Raw genomic sequence first — 24,345 nt, 5'->3', positions numbered from 1 at the left:
GTGCGTGTGTGTGTGTGTGTGTGTGTTTGTGTGTGTGTGTGTGTGTGTGTTTTTGGTTGTGTGATATTCATTGGTAATTACTGTCTTTTCACACCGATGAATGATTTTACCCATCACCTGCAGCGTTTTAATGAAGCCATTTGATTGGTTAAGATCAATTTTGATTGACAGGTGACAAAATAGCTCATTTGCACAAAGTTTCAAAGTCTTTAAATATCCTCAGGATTCCTATCAAGAGTTTGGTTCCTGCTGAACACTGAACTGAAACAAAGCAGAAACATTCTGCACTAGATTTCTGAGCCGAAGTTAAATATTGGGAGATTTTCCATAGTCGGGCAGGAACAGGCCTGTTGTAGGCTACATACAGGTTGCTATGACAATGCTGCTACTGTTAAGGGGAATCACATCTTTATTTTCTACCCAAACCTGTTGTTGTTGTTGTGGTTGATGTTTTCAAACAATAACAAACCAAAAATACAAATAATGAAAAAAAAATTATCATTTCTATTTATTTATTTTTTACAATTTTTTTAGATAATGATGTGGGAAAAGTAAGTGAATGAATTAGGTGAAGACTTTTATTTTTTTCTGTGTGAACTGAAAACCAGTTACTTCTCACAGAATACTCAAGTTGGTTCCCAGTAATGGAAAATGTCTTCATCTGTATTGAAAAACATAAATCCACTTGAATAGGACTAAGTATGGAACTCTTTTAAAAATGAAAACATCAGAATAGAATGTGAGATAATATATTAACGCTTGTTCACTTTTTCTTTAGTGAGATATTTACTAAAATGTATTTTAAAAAGTTGTGATAAACAGTCCCAAAAGTTCAGACTCACCAGTCAGTAAAATGTGTGAATGTGTTGGAAAAACAGAAAAAGGGTCTGTCTGCTTATTTAATTAAGACTCCATTTAATTCACAAGTGTGTAACTTCACTGAAGCCTTTTAGAGCAGAAAAGGACAACATTTAAGTTTCATTACAATATCTATGATAGTGAAAAAGGTAATCCAACATTTACCTCAAATATTATAAATTGAAATTTAAATAATAATACAAACCATTTGTTCCAGCAGACAGAGTGAATGTAAATCAGAGTTCATCATGGCCTTTAAGGCTCTACTTCTGTCCTATTTCTGTCCTTCTCATAACGCAAACAGTGGAGTCCTTGAAAACCTCATTAACAGAGTGTTAATACATTTCCCAGAGGGCCTTTGTGTTGCTGTGTTGTTGTTTGTGTCATTTTCCACTCATCTCTCTGTCTCTACACGTTGATGTTGCTTCTTCAGTGAGTTCATCAAAGGCTTCCCCTCAGATGAGCCTCCTCTTTTCTGCCTCTGGTCTCCTGCTGTTCCTCCTCTCTGTTACAGAGGGTTAGTGCCTCCCAGTGGACACACGGTCAACTACACTCTGATGTTTCACTGCAGTACTTTATACACAGGGCCTTCATTTCGGACTGTATACTTGATATGTAGGGAGATATAAATAAATACTTTTATTATGGCCCCTCTTAGTTTTAAGTACTACCACAATTAGTGTTTTTCTTCTACTACTGCTAGACTGCTAAATTAATAATACCACAACTACTACTACTACTACTACTACTACAGCTGCTAGTCTATTTACTACTGCTCTTACTTCTTCTACTACTCTGTACTGACTGACTAGTATTAATAGTACTTTCAGTGTTGCTGCTAGATTTCGTATGTATTTTGCAACTATTACGACTACTTCCATTGCAACTAGTAGTACCAATAGCACTAGCACTAACGCAACTAAAACTATAGTTTATACAAGTCTACTCCTCCTTCTGCTTCTAGTACTACTACTACTTTACACTGCTACACTGACTAATAACACAAGTAATACAGTTGCAACTATTGGTACTACTATACTGCACAGATGTTCCTAACAGTAATACCGGTACCTGTAAACTTCTATCACTACCACTGAGTATTACTACTTGTACACACACTAGTACTGCTACTATTGAACTGCTGCTTCCACAAGTACTTCTATAATTATTTCCATTAAAGCACTGTGGTTAAAATGTAGATCTACTGCTGAGCCTAAAGTTACAAATGCCCCTATTTTTGTCTAGTGGTACTAATATTAGTAATACCAGGACTAAAAGCAGTACAAATATAAGTCTACTACTCAGGAGACTGACAGCAGCAGTAATATTAGTAATACCTCTAGTGTAGTACAAGTACTGGGAGCATTCCAACTACTGCTGCTGTAGAAAAAGCTGTTGGTGCTGCAAAAGTAATCCTAATTTAATCAAAATTGTAATTCTGCAATTTTCAAATCGCAGGAGGGGCAATGTTTGTTGAAGGCTAATTGTGTGTCAGAATATAATTTAAAATTAAAGATGGTCATGCTGCTTATATGTCCCGGCCTACACACCATATTCTACAGACTTAGGAAAAATATTTGTTTTGATCTTATTGCAATTGCATTATAAGTCAAAATAATCGCAATTAGATATCTTTCTTTTACATCACTACTACTACTACTACTACTACTACTACTACTACTACTACTACTACTACTACACTGCCACCAGTACAAGTACTATTTCTTGTATTAATACTAATACTACTCTGACTGTGATTCCTTCTATACCCCTCCTACCAATCTCAGAACACCTTGTCTATCAGTGTGACCACCAAGAAGCACACAGACTGTAAACATGTATTCAAAGCTTGCTGGAACGGGATTACTACTCAGAGTACAAACGGAAACCTAAAGCACTGCTACAGATTGTGCATATGAACGCAGTTTATAGAGATTAGCCTGCTGCTACTCTACACTTGCACTATAGATTTAAAGGGATATCCATTTACAGTAGATAGACAGGAGTGAACAGTGGAATGGAATCCTGATACAACAGTGCATGGTGGTGTGACTGCCACGCTACTGTAGCGTGTGGCCAGTGTGGTTTTAGACTGTTTGACTGCTGTTGACTTTATCTTTAATCATTAACTCTTCATCAGCTGTTCAGTTCTGTGTGTATCTATGAAGACACTGCTGTGTTTGTTTAAGGAAGGGACCGTTTCAGTTTGCTTTGAGGGATCAGGAAAAGAGACCGCAGGTTGATAGATCGAATCCCAAGACCATGACTAACATTTTATGTATCCCAGAACAACTTCTAGAATAACGTTTCAAAGAAAATGTGATGCTGTATCCATCGTCAGTGTTTTCTCAGCTGCTGCATGAAAAACAGAACAGAGCCGTCCGTCCTGTTGTCACTGAACTTGTTTTGTGTGTTCAGGGAAATTATATATAACGCAGAACAGCAGCACCTGAGGGGTAAAAGCTCTCATTGTGTGCATTCACACAGAAAAAGAAAATCACATTTTCAAACTTTCCACTCTTCATATGAATGTGTTTTCATGTGCAAAAGAAAAGTTTGAGAGACTTCTTGTCGTCTTAATATATGCATAAACTATCCATTAAGATCTTATTTATTTTCTTCCAATTTAAAAAATGCAATAATAGCAAAATCAACAATATTTGTAGTGATGCATGTTTAGGGCATTTTTTTAAATTAGATTACCATTAGCATTAACATTGTGTTTCTCTTATGACGTTTGAGAGTTCCCTCTAATATCATCAAAGATCAATTATATCCAGCCAAATCTCAAGCAGCCAATCCTCAACAGTCCAGTCCACAATCCCAGAAATTGTGTCTTGTAACTATTTATACAAATATATATTTTATTATTTTAGCTAAGTCTGACAATGTGAATGCCAATTTGAAAGAAAATGCATTTTGTAAGCTAAATGTTTTTTTTTATCTGTGTGTTGTCAGACTCTTGCAGATTGAAGGCCGCCAGCAGCTGCTGACCGCTGAGCTCTTTATTCTTCAGGAGAAGAAGAAACGGATCGAACAGGAGCTGAAGAGGAACTCCAGCCTTCAGACTTCCACTGTAAGTGATCACAGCAGGGAACTGATAAACACACGGACCACAAAAAAACCCATCAAAAAGTAATCAAATAAGAAAATGCGTTTTAACCTTTAGCTTTACCAAAATGACATATTTGGTGATGCATATTGCAAAGAGCTACACTGCAATATGATGATATACAATCGCTATGAACAGTATCAAATATTTATTAGGTGGCTGAGGTATCTTCATTTATATGGCACCTTTCTTAACAAGGTTTTGAATTGCTTCACAGTGTGAAACAAGTAAAGGCACAACATTCTGGAGTAAAACATCAGATAACAGACACGGTAAATAATGTGTGCGGTAAAAGAAATACAATACATTTGAACGACAAAAAAATGCAAATGCATGTTCATCTAAATTTTGACAAAAGGTGTTTATTCTGTGTTTATTCCTTCAGAGAAGACCTGATTATCACAATAAAACCATTGTTTTTTGAATCATTACATGGATCATAAACCAGATATTGAAAGTGTGACAAAGTAATTTGAACCCAACTATCTTTATGTGTAAAGTGCACCAATGAGATTGCCGTGTTTTTATCGGGGCAGCTCCTGTTAGGTGTATTAGTGAAACTGTTCACCATCTCTTCCCCCCCAGTTTCAGCTGTGTGCTTGTCGGGAGCTTCAGGCCTCCGTCACTGAGCGTTTGCTCCAATCAGAGAGGTTGGTGTTCCAGGAGGAGGCACTGAGCGCGCTCCGTAACCTGCTGACCCAAGACCTGCAGAGGTACCGGGAAGAGACGCGGAAACTGAGCTGTTTCACACAAAAAATACTCGCACAATCTCACAGGTAGTTTAACTCTTTGTTTTCACTTAAATTTAAATCTCTGTATTTTCAATCTCTGAAATCTCAGACTGAAAAACAATTTAAACATTGGACCTTATATTTTTCCTTCAGAGAGGAAACGCCCCCCAGCAGACCGATTGACAGCAGCATGCAGGGAAAGAACGAGACGGAGCAAGAAAACAACATGGTAGGGTTAATGTCAGCATCTAATCTCTGCTGGGTTTTACTGTGCTTGCTTGTTCTTGACACAGTCAAGGGCTCACACAAACAATGCCTAACGGTACTCATTGTTTGTATGCTGTCAGCTTTTTGGGCCTGACAAACCAAACTAACAACACACCTCACCCTATAGCTACCGTTCTGTAGGGTTCAGGGTTCAGCCAACACTCCAAACACAGTAGATCTAGGCATTTTCAATTCAAACTTCCCTGGTCGAATCAGAGTGCAACTTGGACAAACATACAAGGAACAATCAAATTGGGTCCCACTCGGCATTTGATGGTATAATGTCGTGTTTGTCTGATAAAGGTCTTTATTTCCGTAATTTCTCAGGGGTTGATATTTTTCCATCTTTTCCTACCAGGATCAGATAGAAGAATTTATATCCCACCCCTGACTCAGCAGATTTGTTTTGCGGATAATGATATAAAGAAACTGTGTGTATCCGCTGTCACATATGTACGACTTCTTTCTCAAGGCCAGGGTTAGGAGTTTCTCAGTCAGATATCTGGACCATTTGTTGGTCTGAGGCCAAGGCTCAGGCCTGTTCAAATTATGGAGCATTGTCAAAGCCTTGTAACTATTCCAAGGTCCAATTATGAGGACATTATTTGTGTCCTCCTACATATTTCTTTCCACAGATTCGACACATTCAGTGAGTATTTGAATACTTTCTGAATTGAGGTAATGATGTCCGCTAAAGGTCTCACTATGGCTGTCGGTAGAGGGCTGACTGGTGACTCTGGCCCTAGTTACTTTTGTTACTGGATGTGCTGCAGTGCTCCAGCCCCGTTTTTTTCTCTTCTCTTCCCTTCGCTCTCCACGAGAGAGGAACTCCTATGCGGGGGGGGAGATGATGCGACATATACGTTTGAGAAACCATGTGAACTGTGCCCAAATGACACCTCACTAAACTTATTGTGAGTCGGGCCACCTCAAGTTATCCATGTTTACGCTCGTCATGATATTGTTAGCCTTCCTAATAATGTGAATGACACATGAGGTCGTTGGATATGGTTAGAGTTGACAGCGATGTGCTCCACTACTCAACGCACTCCAGCAGTAGTCTACTACTGCGCAAGCGGTTAATTAAAAACAAGCCATTATCTGTCTTTCCTCACATTGTTTCATTTGAATCATTTTCCCAAAACAACACAAATGGGAAACCATTCATAAGTATGAAAAAAAGCTTAAAGGGCAAAATGTTACAGCTCTCAGCTGCAAGAAAATATAATCATGGTTCGGACTTTAATCAAATCAAAAATATTTTAGTTCACAGACAAAGCAAGGCAAAAATAAAAAGCGGAAAGAAGCGTCTGAGTGCAGTGTTGTTGATAAAGAACGGAAAAACTGTGTCTTTGTCTACCTGTGCTAGAGTCTGTGTGTGTGTGTCTGGCATTGGTCCAGCTGTTGTCAGTCTCTCTCAGACAGTCAGTTTAGAGACAGAGAAAACATCTGCCTGCTCATCTGGCTCTGTCTGTCACACACACAGATGCAGGCACACACACACACACACACACACACACACACACACACACACACACACACACACACACACACACACACACACACACACACACACACACACACACACACACACACACACACACACACACACACACACACAGCATCAATCCCCTAAAAAAACAACAACAACAACAACAACAAAAACCCATAATAGACTGACACAGTGGTGACGGGGAACGATGAGGGAAGAAACCTGGTTTGGAGTCTTATTATAACAGGAAACCTGTCAAAGTGTCACCACAGTTTAACTTGTGAAGCTTAAACACAAACAACAGACAGGCCGGCTGCCAACATGCTGCTGGTTCTGCGGCACAGAAATACAACATGAATCAGGCTCATCCTTTACAGAACATACAGACTTTCATTGAAAAACATTTGGGGGTTTTTTGTTTTTATTTTAGCAAGATTTAAAAGAGAAACCACACCAAAAGTTTTTAATCAGAGTGATTTCTGAGTAGAATTTGGAAAGGGGAAGTTCATAGTGTTTCTTCACATTTAACAGTATCAGGTCTGAATATTTTCAATGGGTCACAATAGACAGTTAACCATCGACACATCTGTAGAATCTCCTCAAACCACTCAAATTCTCCTCCGCCGTCTATGTGCTCTGTGCATTAAAAATGATCATATTTTCACTAGAGCAGCTAACATCTAATCTCATACCTAAAAGGGCAAAACACGTTAGGTATGAGCCTTACAAAACTTACCCGTTTAAGTGTCTTCTGATAATAAATAAATTGATGGTTTGACAAAAATATATACCTGTCACCTTAGTTATTAAATGTCCTGACAGCTGAACTCACTCGGAAAGTGGATTTAAATGGAAATAGGTCAACTCGGTGCAAAACTGGATTTAACAGCTGACAGAATTTAGAGAGTTTAGTTTTAGAATTTTATTACCCTAATGCCCGAAAAAAAAAGCAGTCCATGAAGTAAGAGGCAAATAACATAATGCTTCTGTTTTTCGTGCAGCAGGTCTCTGTAGACAGGGGGATTTAGGGTGAGGGGGGGGAGTCAGACCCTCGACACCTTCAGTCTCACGCTTTGTCCCCGTTAATCTAGACGAGCCACTCCGCCGGAAGAGAGGCTCTGTAACCTCTTTATCAGATTATGAGGTTAATCTGTCAGAAAATGAGCCAGGATTTGTACAAACACACATCATTTGATTAGATATTAAATCTAATAGATTTAGATTTAATAAAGAGGTTTTTGATTGGATTCAGTGATCCATCCTGGATTTTGGACTTTTATAACAAAATAAATCACGCACTGGGGCTACATCATTCCACCATTATTTATTTCAGTGTGTAAAACCAAAGCCAGCGTAACAATGGATCTTTTTTACAGGAGTGGTGTGCAATCTGTAAAAAGGGGCTACTGTATAACTACATTTTACGTAACAATATTAATAATTTGCATTATTATTAATTGCTGAAGTAAGAGCTATAAATGTGAATGAGTGTGAGACCAGGCATCGTCCGATTATGGATATATCAGAGGAGCAGCTGGATGAGCTAATCTGCACTCAGAGACTGAAAAACACCTTTAGTAATTATAGAAAGAAATATATATAAATCTCTCCAGAACCTCAACAATAAAGAAAATGTTCTATAAAGGTTGGACACAGGTGCAATTAGTCATCAGATGAGGACATCTGGGGTGCAAAGACGCCTCTGCAGCTTCATGCTCATGGGGGAATGTTTGGTGAAAATATGTTTTGTTAGGATTAGTCTGTGATGAGAGCTGCTCAGCTTTTTTGTTTGTAATATTAAAATTTGGTTTCATTGTATAGAGTTTAAAAAGACGAAGCAGTTTCGGTGTTGGACTGATACAGGTTCATGTTCAAGCATGAAACGTTAAACACATTATTTTAGTTTGTTCCTTCAGGATAACATTTATGATATTAACTTGAACAAATTAATTGAACAAAGAATTTGTTCATCAAAATCTTCTATACTATTGGACGTGTTGGATTTAAGAGATATGTTCTTGATTTGGCTCGTCAACACATTTCTCTAGTTCCTAAACCTAAACCTCATTTAAGAATTGTGTATGCTGAGATTGCACAATATATAAAAACATATAGAAATAAAGCCCATCGCAAAGCCAGGATGATTTTGAAACACTCCAATAAACTGTCTATGATCAAATAAGACAGGAAGTGAATCCACACATTAGAAGCTTGGATCAGAAGATGTTTTGGCAATTTTTTAGACAAGGGATTTTGATAGTTAATCAGTCTTCAAAATATTCGCCGATTTATTTTCTGTCAACCGGCTGAAATGATAAATTGTCTCAGTTCGACAAGACAAACATTCCATATATTTCTGTGTATATCTTTTCAAAAGCATGTACCAAATTTTTCACATTTTCTGTTACTTCAGATCCAATCTGAATAGTTTGCACTGTCGGTCTTCAGGGCACCCTAACTAAGCTGCTTTGAATTTTCCATATTTAACATATCACTAATAGACATATTTGACAGGCTTACCCAGTGATCATACATTTGAACTCATTTTTGTTATTCCCACATGAAATAAAGAGACATCCAGGATTAGTTTGACCAGATTCCATCCTGATCTGTAACAAATATTGCCATTGAAGGGATAATTGTCAGCTGAGCAAGGTGTAAAAACGGGCCGGCCTTAAGCCGAGGATGGAGCGTCGGTTGGTTAATAACTCTGTTGTTTACAGTTATGAGGAGGACGGGGGGGTCAACAACACAAGAACATATTGCCCAGCAGATTGCTGTGGGCCAAACAGAGCAGGACATTCAGCTCTCTGTGCGAGACATACGTGTCCAACACAAGACTGCTGCTGCTAATTGGTTATTTATTTAAGTTTATATTACGCTGTTGTCTAATCCCCCTATCTCTCTAATGCTTTTGTATGTGTAGCGATAAAGTATAACTGTGTCGACGAATGTGTTATTTTAGTGTTTGATATAAAGGGGATTCATCAATTTGAATTGAGGACAGTGTGAAGTACAGTCTGACACAGACACACAAACACAGACACATGTAACAATGGCAGCAATGGTAATATACAAGGTAATACATTCTCTCAGCTAAGAAAAGTATCATTTTATATTATTTTCCAAGAAGGCAAACTAAAAAACTTCTAAAAGGAATGCTGAAAACCTAGAAAATAAAAGAAGAAGCTATAGAATTCCATAAAAAAAGTGATTGAAAAAGCTATAATCACCTTTAGAAAACATAAACTAATCTGGAGAAGATGAAATGAACCAACAACCATGATAAGGCAGAACGGTGCCTGAGGAAACTAAAAACCAAGATGAAAAGGTTGTGAAACAACCAGGAGAAGCTATAAAACAACATAAGGAAGCCAAAGAACAGCCTTAAGAAGCTATAAAACGACCAAAAGCAAGAAAATAAACAGCAAAAGCTGGAACGCAACCCGAGGGAAAAACAATCAGCCGGTTGTTGTCTAGGAACTACATAGTACAAAAAGAAACCATGAAAAACTAGAAAACAAACAAGGAAGCTCGAAAGCAACCAAAAGATAAAGAGCAGCCATGAAAGGATTTGAAAAATACAAAAGTAAGCTACAAAACAACCAGGAGAAGTTAGAAAAAATAAGCAGGACCTGGAACACAACTGAAGAAAGTAAAAAACAACTGTGAAAAACTACAAAGCTAATAAGGACATTTGAAAACAACCAGTAGAAGAAGAAAGTAGACAGAAACTAATCAGAAGCAACATGTTACTCAATTTCAAGATGGTTGCGAAGACAATCAAAAACATCTTTTATTGTGCTTAACTTTAGTTGATTACAAGACTTATGATAAAGAATGAATCTGCATATGCTAATGAAGCAGTTGTTGATGACTGTAAGGAGTGAAGAGTCAGTAGTCAGTGACTATAAAGAACAGTCAATATAACAGATTTATCAAAACTTGTGGGTCACCGCCACCACCAGAGGTCCTTGACAGTCATAAATGAGAACAAAAAAATTTTTTTGGCTGAAAGGTCCAGTAGTATGCAAGATTAGCCGTGGACAGACACACACACACACACACACACACACACACACACACACACACACACACACACACACACACACACACACACACACACACACACACACACACACACACACACACACACACACAAACACATACACATGATCGTCCCACAGGTTTTACGCCTGCTGCAGAGATAATGAAATGTTTGAAAGTGTGATAGCTTAAAATGGAGGTGGCAGGTTTGGTCCCGACAGATGATCAAATTTATTGTTCCCAACTCAAAGACTTTTCCATGTTGGGTGTGCAGATGGGCAGGAGCTGAATGTCTGTGTGATCTCTGAGTAAACCAGCCTGTCTTATCAAAGAAATCCATGTAAACTCCCACAAACATGTCCAACACCCTCCACAACCAAATTACATTTCTCTTAGTGTTATATGAAGGCAGTGTACAATTAAAGGGGCATTCCACTAATTCTACAAGTCAGGAGGAGTCTCTCCACCTGTGATAACCGTTATGTAATGACTTCGCCTGATGACATCATAGATCATACTCATAAACAACATTGTGTGGTCACTTTTTAAGTCTGAATCGGAGCAACACATCATCATGTCTCGTAAAAAACGGAAACCTTCCTGAGTTTAGAGAAATGTTAGCACTTTAGTATTACTAGTATTACTTTTTATTCTGGGGAAAAACACTCAGCCCTTCTACACCAAAACATCAGTTAGGCATTCACTGTAGTTCCCAAGATGCACTGCTGTCATATATCTGGGTCAGATGGTGTACAGCTCAACGCCATATGTCTGTACTGTAGTGAGGCCACAGGGAATTGTGTGTGTGTGTGTGTGTGTGTGTGTGTGTGTGTGTGTGTGTGTGTGTGTGTGTGTGTGTGTGTGTGTGTGTGTGTGTGTGTGTGTGTGTGTGTGTGTGTGTGTGTGTGTGTGTGTGTGTGGAGATGACTTGGGGGAATATGGGCCTGGTTTTTCTGAATCAAGCTCCGTCTACACGTCTTCATGGGTGGGGTTCGTTCTGTTTTTTTTAACAATTGGTTTTCTCACCTAAAAAAAACAAAACGTCCCTTTCTCCTATTATTCAGATTTTTTTTTAAAGGTTGGGAGAACAAATATTATAAACAATTACAAAATATTTTCTCGAAAAATCACATGCACTGATGTTATAAACAATTCAACAGCACAAATGATTTGAACACAGAACATCTAAGAGTGTCTTAAAGACAAGTCCAGGGTAGACGGATGTGTGAACAGAATGTGAGAGGTTCTTTTCCTGTCTCCCACCTAAACTCAGCCTTGGTTTCTTTGAACCATGAACATAATCCTTCCAAAACCTTAATACAAAAGCTTTACTTAGCTAAACTTAAAATATTACTCTAGTACTACTAACTATCGCTCCATGTATACAGGATGTCTGAGAAAATGTGGTTTCCAATCATGTGTTGTGTTACAATTTATTGTATTCCAGAAAGACAGTATATGAACCAATGAAATTGCCCTAAATGACTGTCATGGCCATAGTGATGTATGGGGAGTGTTTTAGTTTGAAAGGCCTCTCTGGTATTTTCATCACTTGATACAAGAATCATTGTTGCGTCAAAAATACACCACATATTCAGGCATTCTGAATACAAGATATTCAAAATTGTTTCTATCAAATTTAATAATTAATTTAGAGTATATTGACTAATCTTACTTTTAAAGAATTGCATTAATTTTCAACAGAGACAAGAGTTATACAATTTACCATCATATCCACTGCACAGACAGAAATGAAAAATAAAATAAGAATATAATGATACTGAAAATATAAAGTGAAAAATAAAACATGAATGATAATATTAACTGAAAAAATATGAACTGAAAATTATATAAGAATAGTGACAATATTAACAAAAAAATAAAATAAGAACAGTAAAAATATTAACTGAATAATAACTAATAATGAATTAATCAGCCTAAGAAATATCCTGTGACCCTGTCTGTTAATCCAGGGACCCTACAGTATGTGGGATCATGTCCTAAATGTTGATAAATGTATTCGAATAATTTTACAGACAGAAAAACAGGAACACACACATTTCATCATCATTGTGTATGTCCCCGTCTCCTCATTCCATAAGGCTCAGAGAGTCCAAACTGAGCGCGCTCAGCTCACAGAGCAAAAAAATAATAACATTAAAAGTCATCAGCTAAGAGCTAATCCCACAGCGGCCTGTAAACATTTTAATTCCGTGGTGATTAGCAGCGATCCCTAAACCCCAGCCCTCTCAGTGCTCCCAGGCCCCGGCTCGTCTCCCAGCCCAGCCCTGGCTTGCCGTCCCTGGGGGAGGCGGCCAGGCGAGACCCTGGATTAAGGCCACTCAATGCTCTGGACCCTTTGAGCCCCGAAAGTTAAACCCCTGGATGCTCGCCACTTAATTTCTCTAAGTGGCATCGGCCTCCTTGTTGTAATGTTAATTAAAGTTGGATTTAATCAAGTGGCTCTTTGGCAAAAAAAAAGATTGAATTCCTGTTCTTTTCCTCTTTTTGTGTGTGTGTGTGTGTGTGTTGATTTATTTATTTTTTATTTTGGAGTCTTATCTATTTACATATTTATGTGTCCTTTTATTTTTGTGTGAGAAATGGATGTTGCGTTTGGGGGGAGGATGGGGATTTTACAGATGAACGAGCAGATGTTGCACTTCCTCAAGAGGGATTTATGTCAGGATAGGAAGACACACACACACACACACACACACACACACACACACACACACACACACACACACACTGGGCTTCATGTCATTATGCATGCATTTCAAAAACATCTACACACTGTAAAGACGAGACGAGACTAAAACGTTAATGTGCTGCTTTCAAGGAATCATTCAAAGTTCAATCCGTAGTAATGGACTGATGTCTTTGAATCTAATTGTGTTGTTTGTGGAAGCTCGCTGCTTTCTAAAGGAAGACTATGTAACATCTGAAAGAATAAGTAGCGCAATCTTTCTCTTTTGCCACAACAACCTTACCTTACCTTGGTCTGGTGGCAGTAGCTAATAGTGGCTAACATTGTTCTTCTCCTTGTGTGCTCACATCAAATGTGAAGTGAATTTTTTCTTCTTGTGTTACTTACACAAGTTTGACCGATGGATGAGTTGTGATTATTCGCATTACTTGTGCATGACATGCTGGAGAGGAGGAAGGCTTAGCTCCCTGTAGGTACCAACAACATTTCATCAACCTTGGCCAATATTACCACTATTGTTGCTTTGTACATCTTTTAAGTCCCAGATACATCGGAAAACCAAACAGCGTTGTGTCTTGGTTCATAACATTGTTGGCAGTAACACGTCTGCTGTATGAACCCCAAATAATGTGATTTCATTGTAATATGTTTTTTATGGGGAAAAAGGATGCTGTAATTACTACATAATGATGGTGATTGTAAAAAAAAGTCTGAAATTAGCATCTTTGCATTGACTTTGTATGTAATCGCACCACACGAAAAGTTCAGTTTGCGTTTAGATAAACTTTTATTGGCAAAAATGTTATTGGTTTTTATCACTATAGTATTACAGGAGGTAAACACTGTTCCTCAACCTTGGGTCCCATTCCACTCAATCAAGTTGCTTAAAAGAGTAAGAGTTTAAAAGAATCTTGGTAAACAACAGGAAATTCAATGTGCCGTTATCCTGTAATTACAACCTGTGGCCATGTGGTTGCTGTTTAGCAAAAGTTACATCGTCTCGCCTAATTTTTAAGTAAACTTCTTCTTTAGTTTCTTCCTTTCTTTTTCTATATGCATATGATATATGCATCGGGCATTATCTATAAAATGGCCTATATGGAATTTTTTCAGACACAACATTGCCATAAAGAAACCCTGCTCACTGATACGCATGGGAACTGAATGGCCAATATACAATGTCTGTTAAATCATCCACTACTAACCTGCTACAATTGCTGCTCAGGCTCTTTGCTAACTTTGTTGTTGGGGATTTGTTATTGTGTTCACTTCTTTCAGCATGCGCCCAAGCCTTCTTCCCTACAATCGCCATTTAGTCCTCACCAGACCACCAATGAAGAAGAGGCAGAGCAGGCCTGGAGGGCCAGTCATAAAAAAGGCCTGTCCCGCAAAACAAACCTGCACCGAGCTGGCAGCGTCAAAGAACTGATCACTAAATTCTCCGGTCCAGATCACGTCTCTCCCTCCGGTTCCCCACAGAGTCCCTCGCCTGGAACAGAACAAGTCCCAAAGTTCGCTCCAGCAGAGGCTCTCGAATCTCCGAAGTCCAAGTCGAGTCCTTCCACTTCCACACCGGGCAGCATCGGACAAGACGAGGATGCTGTTCCCAGCATCACTGTGACCCCTCCGTTCAGGGAAACCCAGGTTGTGGCACAATCGGCTCAGAGAGGCACCAATACCAGTACGATCACTGCGAGAATAGATTGTCCAGTAGGAGGCAGCGCTGAGAAGAAGGACTCAGAACCGAGGAGACAAACTCAAACCACAGAGTCTGGTAGAGACTCAGTGGCTGACTCCGGCATGGGATCGGTAAGCAAGTCCTTACCGACCGATTCGATGACCTTGCATGAAACGATAAGTTCTGCATCTTCTCTTCGTGAGGACAGCACGACAGCATGGCCCTGCAAGTTTTTAAAACAAAATCTCATGCATGATGAAAGTGCTGTGTTCAATCCGCATGATGACCCAAAAGCATGAAACCACGGCGCAATTCTAAAGCCTTCTTCAATCGTACTAATCAAACTGCCTAAAACTCTCTGGCCTCACTTACACGACTCTCTCTTCTCTTCGATTCTTTTCCTGTAAATGAGCATGTTGCAATTTTTTGTCATTGGTCTAAAATAATAACAACGACCTTCAAGCTACAAATGGTGATTTTTACAGCATGATTGCAATAATTGGGACCAAATTACAGTGATCAGGACACCTTTGTGCATTTTTGCATTCTGTTTGCTTGAGTTTCTGCATGATAATGTGCTTGGTGAGAAACATGACTCGGCTTATTTAGTTTATTGTGGAATATTATCCACAGTATGTGCAAAGATGGAACAAAGTCATTGGTTTGCAAGTCATGAAACAGTCCAAAGTCAAAGACCTACAAGGTCCAAGCTAAGCCCAAGTCCCAAACTTAGTGTTTCAAGTCTTAAAATATGTGTCTTATCTGTCTGTCTGCGCTGCCAAACATAACTTTCCCTCCTGCTCACACGTGACTGGCTGCTTTCTAATTGATTCAAACTATATTTGCTGACAGAAACAAAAGATTGATTTGCTGGACACTTAAAATTTGGGCTTTGGGAGAATATCTAATAACTCCAAGTCTAAAGGTCAGGTTAAGTCACGAGACTCTGGAGTTGAAGTCAAGTTGCAATCCTTTTTGTAATTTATAGTTACAGCAGGTTCACAACTCAAGTCTGTTATAAGGACAGTCACAGTTGGTGGTTAACCCTTTAATAAGCCAACTTACGCTACCTGTCCAGCACCAAACACCAGACAAACAAAGTTAGCGATTTGCTCGTTAAGATACATTTATTGGCTAAAGAAGCAGATATTATATATTATATATTAATGGTTTCCTCTTTTTCATCCTTCCTTCCCTGCCCTCTGCCCTTCCCCTCCAGGAGTCTGAATTGGATTTGAACAAGCAGTCGGACAGTCTGTCAGAGGAGGAGCCCACCACACCCCGGGCCGTGCCAACCAGCCAGAACCCCAAATATCAGCTGTTCCTCAACAACGAGCACAGGACCAACGGGTTGAGTGGCAGGGATTCAGATGGTCCAGGAGTCGGCGGGATGGTGGGGGAGAACAGCCCCAGGATGTCCCGATGGGAGACCAACCGGCTGGGGACGAACCACTACAAAGGGTCCCTGGAGTCCCTGGCCTCGCGGGACTGGGACACTATGCCTGACAGGGTAGGTGAGGCGGACTGTGGACTCTTGTATGTGTGTCTCAGATCAGTTAGTCTAGAGTTTTTCTGATAATATCTGTCATATCTGTGATTCCTGAAACAGAGAACCAGTTATTAAACAGTGCCATCTCCTGGACAAACCACAGCTTTAAGGCCTCTTATTGCCCACACACTGCAATACCTCCACCTTATTATTGATATTGGAACCTAGAAGAATTTTCTTAAAAACAAGTGAAACAATCTGCACGTGCAATCAAATGTAAAAGTGTTATTTTCCGTCATTCTAGTGCAGCAGTGTTATTCTGTCTTGTTTCAAAAGGCAGAAAATAAATTCTTGAAACAAGTTGATCTTTAACTGCTGACTTTTAGGAATCGATAATGAGTCAAAGTTACTAAGTAAAGTGGAGATGTTTTGTGTGTTTATTACAAACTTTAATACCTGAATTTTTCACTTATGTCTGGTTTTCAATATTTTTGTCTTTAGATAGAAGACACTCAACAATTAGTTCAAGGTTTCATGTTAATTTAAGAACTCTCTTATTCTGAATCTAATTAAGCACACTTTTTAAGAAATATGGCACTTTCATAATGCATTTAAAAAAAGACACAATTAGCAGTCAGTAAATGCCAAAAAAAAATATATAAATCTTTATGATGTCATAAATGTATGTGTTCAGCATTAGTATAATACAATGTTTCCTTTCCAGTTATTGAACAGCACCATCTCCTGGACAAAACACAGATTTAAGGTTTCTTCTTGGCCGACCTGATTACCTGACTTATCACAAAGTTCAAGAGTTTCTCAACTTCTTCTTGGCTGTTATCACATTTTGAGATCCTATAATTCAAGTCCTCTAGCAGTAAAATTCTAATGTCTAATAAAGTCAAGGTTGAGAAACTCATCATTGTACAATGAAACAATTATCCGACATCAAACGTAATCAATATAAACACCTTTAATGCAATATGACATGTTTAAATGACGATAAATTTTACAAAGACAAGTATTTTCTTTACATGTGCATCTACTATGAATTAATAAATTCAAGCAACAATAATTTACCACATATAATCACTTGTTAATAATTATAATAATAATATTAAATCGTCATTGTTTTTAAATAAAAAACGTCTATTACTTTGATTATAATTCTACCATTAGTAATTATATTTCCTGTTGTTGTAGTAATCTATATGTGAAAGAGCTCCACTGTAAAACTTAACATGCCTCTTCATCATAGGTTAAGATGTTTTTGATTTTGAAATTTTAAGTTTTTGCATCTGATTAAAATTATAATTTAAAATAAGTTACTTACTAAACCAGCAGTTTTCAACATTTGCTTTGTTTCTTATTATTTTATCTTGAATTAAGAGCAAAACGTGATGACTGCAAACAGTTGATACCATCACAGGCACTTTCAGTTCCATCAGGGAACCTTACTTTCGAGCAGCAAAAATAATTGCTTTTGTTGCAGTTTTCTCATGAGCAAGAGAAACAAAAATTAGAACTGGAGAAGCAAAGGATGGAGATGGAAAAGCATAAGCTGGACGTGGATAAGCAAGTGGCAATTGAACGGTTGCGGCATGAGACAGAGCAGGAAAAGATAGCGCTGCAGAATGCAAAGTTAGGGTTAGTGAGAGATGGTAAGCTTTCTGGGGATGTTTTGCGAGTGGAAGGAAGTTCATCATTGCCGTCGCAGTCTCCTGATACTGTGAGCAGTGCGTGTTGTCAGGAAATATGTTGTCAGGGATAATCCTGGCTGAATCTACACTTCTGAATTGGCCTTCCGTCTGCACTTTGATCGTTGTCTCTTCTTTTATTGTTCTGTTGTTAGTATAAAATCACAGTCTTCTTGTTCTCTTGTTTGTGTGTTTACAGTGTGGTGTTGTTGACAGCCCCCCCAGGGTGTTCAACAGTCCGTACGCGACGACGTCCTCCGTAGATTACAACCCCATGCACCGAATGTCGGAGTTCAAGGTTTGTAGTGGAAACTACAGATTTCTTATTTCTATATTTTATGTGGATTTGTTTTTTTCTTAGTTCGTCACTTATATGTTTTAATAATAATTTCAACGTCACATAAGGATAATACATTGATACCAAAACAGCCAACAATATTTGGATTTAATATATTATATTATCCACACACATTCTCAAGCCTTGAAAGAAAGTGAGAATTTTTTTTTCTGGTGATCCAAGTACGATTTAAATAGTTTTCTCTCCTGTGTTTATGACTTAAGAACAGGTGAAATAATCTTTTGTCAGTACGATCTTTCCATGTTTAGCATTAATGTTTTTATTCTGTCAGGATCATTTTGTTTTTGTTGTTGTAATACTCATTTCGGTCACATGTGACAGAACCATTACCTCATGTTCTGGACCAAAAGCATTCATGTTTTCCTTAATGGCAGAATAGTGCAGATTAAAATACATTTCTAGCAAAAAAGAAAGATATCACTGTATTCTTAAATAACTTGCTAACACACAATATATGTAGCCTCGGCTTGTGTGGAGCATGCATGGAGGAATTAAAAGAAAACATGAATGCTTTTAGTCCTATTTCAAAAATGGGGTGGTGGTGCACTTCATGCTCTTATGGCCGAAATGAGCATTACGCAAACAACACGCAAAAATGATGCTGACAAAAAAAATCTTTCACTTGTTTTCACAGATTGAAAAGCGTAATTTATAAAATTGGTCCTGGCAATTCATTTTTTACATAAAAAACAAAACATAAGGAAATTAGAAAGCTGGCATACACTTTTTGTCACCTGTTCTTAAGTCATAAACACAGGAGAGAAAACAACTTGGATCCGACTTAAAAATAGATCACCAGGAACAAGAAAATTCTCATTTGCCTCTCAGGGCTTCCGTCCACATGTAAGCTAGCAGGGACACTCACCCTCCTCTGCCCCCTCCCCCTCCTCATCTCCAGGTTCTTGGTGGACTGTCTCCTTCCACCTCAGAGATGAACCTGTACAGCTTCAACAGTCGCAGCACCAGTCCAGTGGGTACCCCGTCGTCAACTCCCCCGACCCCGTTTCTCCGCCTACGACACTCTGCTGAGGAGGAGGGGCGAGGTCAACACCACTGTACGTTTACTCACACACACACACACACACACACACACACACACACACACACACACACACACACACACACACACACACACACACACACACACACACACACACACACACACACACACACACAGAGAAAACACGCTCTCTATCATCACGTCCATTACATGGTTTTTTTCATATTTCATTATATCTCTTTTAGCAGCAACAGTTGGCCCCCACCACCCACTACAGTATGCGCTCTGCCACTCTGGGAGCGCCCAATAAAAAGAACTTCATAGAGGAGCTGACCAAACAGATGGACGCCTGCCAGAAGGTAGGCCTCCCCTGATTCATTTTGAGATAAACATGTACTTCTGCTGTAAAAAAAAGTGGTTTATGACCACAAGTAAGAATGTATTTTGATGGTGTGTGTGTGTGTTCTCTCCAGCGTAACCAGTTTCTAGAGGCAGAGAGTGTGGAGATGGAGAAGGAGAGGAACCAGATAAGGTCAGACATGATGCTATTTTTCTCTCTTCTAATGTCCCTCTTTGGTCGCTTGATTTCTTTTTTTTGGTTCATCTTAACGCAAGCAGAGAGTCTTGTTTTGTTGATCTCCATTGGTTGAATTTGTCACCTCGCTTCAGTGATGTAGAGAAGGTGTGTCAGAATACTGTCACATCACTGGTGAGTGCGGTTGTGGGTGACGGATTAGAAACCTAATCCAAACCTAATCAGCAGTTACTGCTTGACCAGTTTGTGTGATGCTGGTGTCACTCTTTGAAGGCACACTAAACATTTCTTTAGAGAGTAACTTAAAGTCAAGTTGCAATGAAAAATGCCTTTTTAACCCTTAATTTCTTAGTATTTCTATGTCAAAATCCAATGATCTTTTCTTCCTGTATTCTAAATATGATGTGCGCTTATGAGACTTGGTACTAACCAATTTTAACCAATACTATCATGACATACGTCCATGCTCTGCTTCACCCCCGGTGTGTGAAGGAGAGGTACCGCAGGTCCTTCCTTCCTGCCGCTGTCAGGCTGCACAACCAGCTCTGCTCCCAGCAGACCACATGACACATGTGCAATTCAATACACTGTGCAATTATAGCTTTAATCGTTTTTTCTGTCTGTAAATATAATATTTGAGTTATTGTTGATTTTCTACTGTTTTTTATTGCTTATTTATAATACTTGTTTTTTTATTTCATTTTTATTTTTATCTTGTCTTTCTTTTACTATGTCTCTTGTGTGCACTTTACCCTATGCTGCTGTAAGCCTGCAAATTTCCCCGCTGCGGGACTAATAAAGGATTATCTTATCTTATCTTATCTTATCTACTACCGTTTCACTTGGACCTTAACAATGAGCTATAAAGCATTGTTTGAATTGTGTTTAACTCATTGTAATTTGAAGGTTTTTTGCTCCCCCTGACCACACCCCCAACTAATGTCAAAGTGTGCTGACCCCACCCTACACTTCAGTACACTTGAACTTCACCGCGGCCAGATGAGAAAGGGTTTCTCGGCGGGATGCTCAAACCCCGGTTGTTACTTAGCTTCCCTCCCCTCTTTAATCTCTGTCTGATAACTGTCTCCCTGTGCAGGTTTGAGATGCGCGGCCTGCTGGTGAACAACGAAGACCTGCTGAGGACCAACGCTCAGCTGACCAATGAGATGAAGAGGATGAGAGAGCAGATGATAGAGATGGAGAGGGAGAACCAATCCACTGGCGAGAAATACAGGGAGATGGAGGTGTGAGCGGTTTGATGGATGGATGTAATTATACTGTAGTATAATTGTATCCAATTACCCATGAGCTTTTTTTCATGACTGACTCTTTCTTGTTCTCTGCAGATTGAGGTGAAGCAGGCCCGGGACATGATGGTGGAGGCCAACACTCAGGAGTACGCCTTCAGTTTTCTCCAGCAGTCCCTCAAAAACAAGATCCATGATGCTGAGGTACACAGCAGCTTCTGACATCTAAAAAAAACAAAACGTTCACTTCTCTTTATTTACTGTCCAACAACAACAAAAACTGCAACTGTTAAAACCATGCAACTCCAGAGCTGTTCTCAAACAATGTTTGCAGCTATACCTAAGAGAAGTATTGCAATATAAATCGATTATATACAAAATCAATTTGTATGTATTTCACATAATCCTGAGCCAGGACAGATGACGTAGTATAAAGAGTAATAATGTATGCATAAGGAGGAGGTTTGGGTGGACAGGGTTATTTTAGCAGGTGTAGTTATTTAACCCAAATCCCCAATCTGTGCCTGAAACTAACTAAGTAGTTTTGTGGCCATAAACACTTTAGGGGCTTGCACAGGTGCACTGATTGCTTCTGTTGCTGGACATTCAGGGAAAAAACGCACAAAAAGTAACAAAATAATTTATCGTAAGATATCATCCAAAACCACTGTATGAGGATGAGTGGATCTCCAAAACATCAGGCTTAAGAAATACTGTCCTGTATTCATTTCGATTCAGAATTCAGATAATCCAATGGCTTCTGAAAGTATATATTTGGTTTGAGAATTACTTTCTCAACCCATAAAGGAACACCAAATCCTTCATCTACTCTCATAGAGCTTGTCTAACAAGGCAATGTTAAAAACACAATCTAGAAAAATCTAGAACTTTCATTTTGTTGTTTTTCACAGTCCAATAGTTTCTGACTGCTGATGAGCTGATAAACTGAGGACCACATGGAATTGTTGGTTGTAGTTACATATGTGCATTCCAACATTGTACCTGGTCCATTGGCAAGAAAGAACTCTGGAAAAAGATGGAGGTGTAAAAAAAGCAAAAAAAAAAAGCATATTGTCAGTTTTTACATTGTTTTCTTTACTTTCAGTCAGCCATTTGTGTCATTCAATTTCTATGTAAATCAACAAGCACACAAACTTACCGTTGATCCCTACATGATCAGTAGATAATCTATCACAGTCAACATGATGGCTGGCTTTATTTATCAACATGGGAAGCAGTTGTGAGAGTTGAAACAAAAGTTGTCCGTCTGACATTAAGACACACACATTGTATGAGGAGGCAGAGGTCTGAACTGTGTGTGTGTGTGTGTGTTGTGTGTTCAGGAGAACCTGGAGAAGCAGACGCAGCACGCCAAGACGCTGTCTGAGAAGTTGTGGCTGGCAGAGAGACAGCTGGAGGAGCTGGAGGTGGTCAAAGACACCAGAGACAAGAGGACGTCTGAACTGAACAGCACCATCCTCAGGCTGGAGTCAGAGGTACAGACACTGAGAGGCTCTGTGAATATTCAGACAGAGAGAAGAGACTTGCTGTGCTCCGACTGAGAGACTATCTAGGTTACTCTTGCAATTAATTGGAATTAGTTGTTTTTCTTAGTATCATCCTTTACAAGTACCTTCCTATATATTATTGGACTATTGGACTATTTGAATAAAACGAAAACACAGAATTAATACTTGCAACAGAGGAATCTTGAGATTCTTCTTTCATTACTGACGTAATGCTCTTATTAAACTATTGAAAATGCAAAAAATCTGCAAAATCATCAAGATAAAAAAACAAATTCAAAACAAGGAATGACAACCAATAGTTGAATTAATCTGTTTAATTCTCGTCAATTAACAAAATGTGTATATGCATCCATTTCTGTAAACAAATACCCTAATTAAAACCAGTGGATACAAGCTCATTTTTCCTAGGAAACATTTTTTAATTGGTTTGTTCTTTTTTACAAGCAGCACGATACAGTACTGTTTGCAAAATTTGCAGAGCCCCAAATGCAGAGTCAAAACTGCCTCTGGTCACCAAAAAGAGGTTGATAAAGGTCCTGAATATCACAACACTGCTAGTATAAAGGATGTCTTCCCTTAGGTGGCACTCATTCTGATCTGCCTGCCAGGTAAGCACAGATGTGTGTATGTACCTACTAACCATATGGTCCCGTGTGTGTTTCCAGCTGGGCGAGGCCCTGCTGGTGTCCACGCAGGCCTCAGCTGAACTGAACCTGCAGCACAAGCTGCGTGAAGACAGCCAGCTGAGGGTGGAGGAGCTGGAGGAGTCTCTGCTGGAGAAGGACCAGGAGATGCAGCGACTGCAGACCATCGTCGGCAGACTGCAGGGAGAGGTACGCTCACCTGTACAATGCTAATAAATGTAACCAACTCAAACCAACATGCTAAATGTTAACCTGGTAACATGCATGTAACATATTCTATCCCGTATGTTGTTGTTTTTTTGCATGCGTGCTTGTGCAGGTCTCTGGTAAGCTGATTGATAAGGAGCAGACGCTGGAGGAGGAGATCCAGCTGAGGGAGAGGATACAGCTGCAGTGTAAACAGGCGGAGAGGACAGTGGAAGACCTCCAAATGGAGCTGCAGAGCACCAACCAGTCCAGAGAGGAGCTGGCCAAACAAGTCAAACTGGCTCAGGTACTGGATGAAATCATTTGATAAGCTTTGAGGTTTCAATGACACAGCAAGTGCATTATTGTTATTTCATTTCATGTTTAACATTCAATGAATAATTAGGCAATTATTAAAGTAAATGGAGTTTTTTTTTATAATGGTATTTCTTTCAGTATATTTCTGTGGGTAGCACTTTTTTATTATTATTTTCTAATCCCATGAAAAGACCAACACCATCATTGTGGTGTTTCATGATTTTTTACTTTCCACTGTTGTTCATGTCAGCCCATTGGTTCCTACTGAAGACTGAAGTCTTTTCAGTTTCCCAGATCGGCTGGGCACTGTACTTTTTTAGCAAAAATTATCCAAACATGGTGAAATTGTGCATTTGTGAGGGACTATTTTCATATGCGGATTAATACACATTTGGTTCTCTAGGAAGCATTTACAGCAGCAGGACAGTGTATGTGGGACTGAGTCAA

General features: G+C 39.1%; 1 protein-coding gene across 1 annotated transcript in view; it reads left to right on the top strand.

The window, feature by feature from the left end:
* LOC129102768 (cingulin) overlaps positions 1-24,345 on the top strand; it is a 60,186-nt gene that overhangs the window by 29,725 nt on the left and 6,116 nt on the right. Inside the window, exons 5-18 of the mRNA XM_054613037.1 lie at positions 3,817-3,934; positions 4,556-4,746; positions 4,855-4,930; positions 14,496-15,026; positions 16,115-16,405; positions 18,281-18,379; positions 19,411-19,494; positions 19,685-19,798; positions 19,913-19,971; positions 21,071-21,218; positions 21,321-21,425; positions 22,565-22,717; positions 23,416-23,583; positions 23,714-23,887. Of these exons, the coding sequence (XP_054469012.1) occupies positions 3,817-3,934; positions 4,556-4,746; positions 4,855-4,930; positions 14,496-15,026; positions 16,115-16,405; positions 18,281-18,379; positions 19,411-19,494; positions 19,685-19,798; positions 19,913-19,971; positions 21,071-21,218; positions 21,321-21,425; positions 22,565-22,717; positions 23,416-23,583; positions 23,714-23,887 (2,311 nt within the window). The remainder of the gene's footprint in view (positions 1-3,816; positions 3,935-4,555; positions 4,747-4,854; positions 4,931-14,495; positions 15,027-16,114; positions 16,406-18,280; positions 18,380-19,410; positions 19,495-19,684; positions 19,799-19,912; positions 19,972-21,070; positions 21,219-21,320; positions 21,426-22,564; positions 22,718-23,415; positions 23,584-23,713; positions 23,888-24,345) is intronic.

This window comes from Anoplopoma fimbria, chromosome 14 (genome assembly GCF_027596085.1).
Source record: "Anoplopoma fimbria isolate UVic2021 breed Golden Eagle Sablefish chromosome 14, Afim_UVic_2022, whole genome shotgun sequence".
NCBI classification, from domain to species: Eukaryota; Metazoa; Chordata; class Actinopteri; order Perciformes; family Anoplopomatidae; genus Anoplopoma; species Anoplopoma fimbria.
The sequence above is the reverse complement of the archived record's forward strand: the minus strand, read 5'-3'. Positions and strand labels throughout refer to the sequence as shown.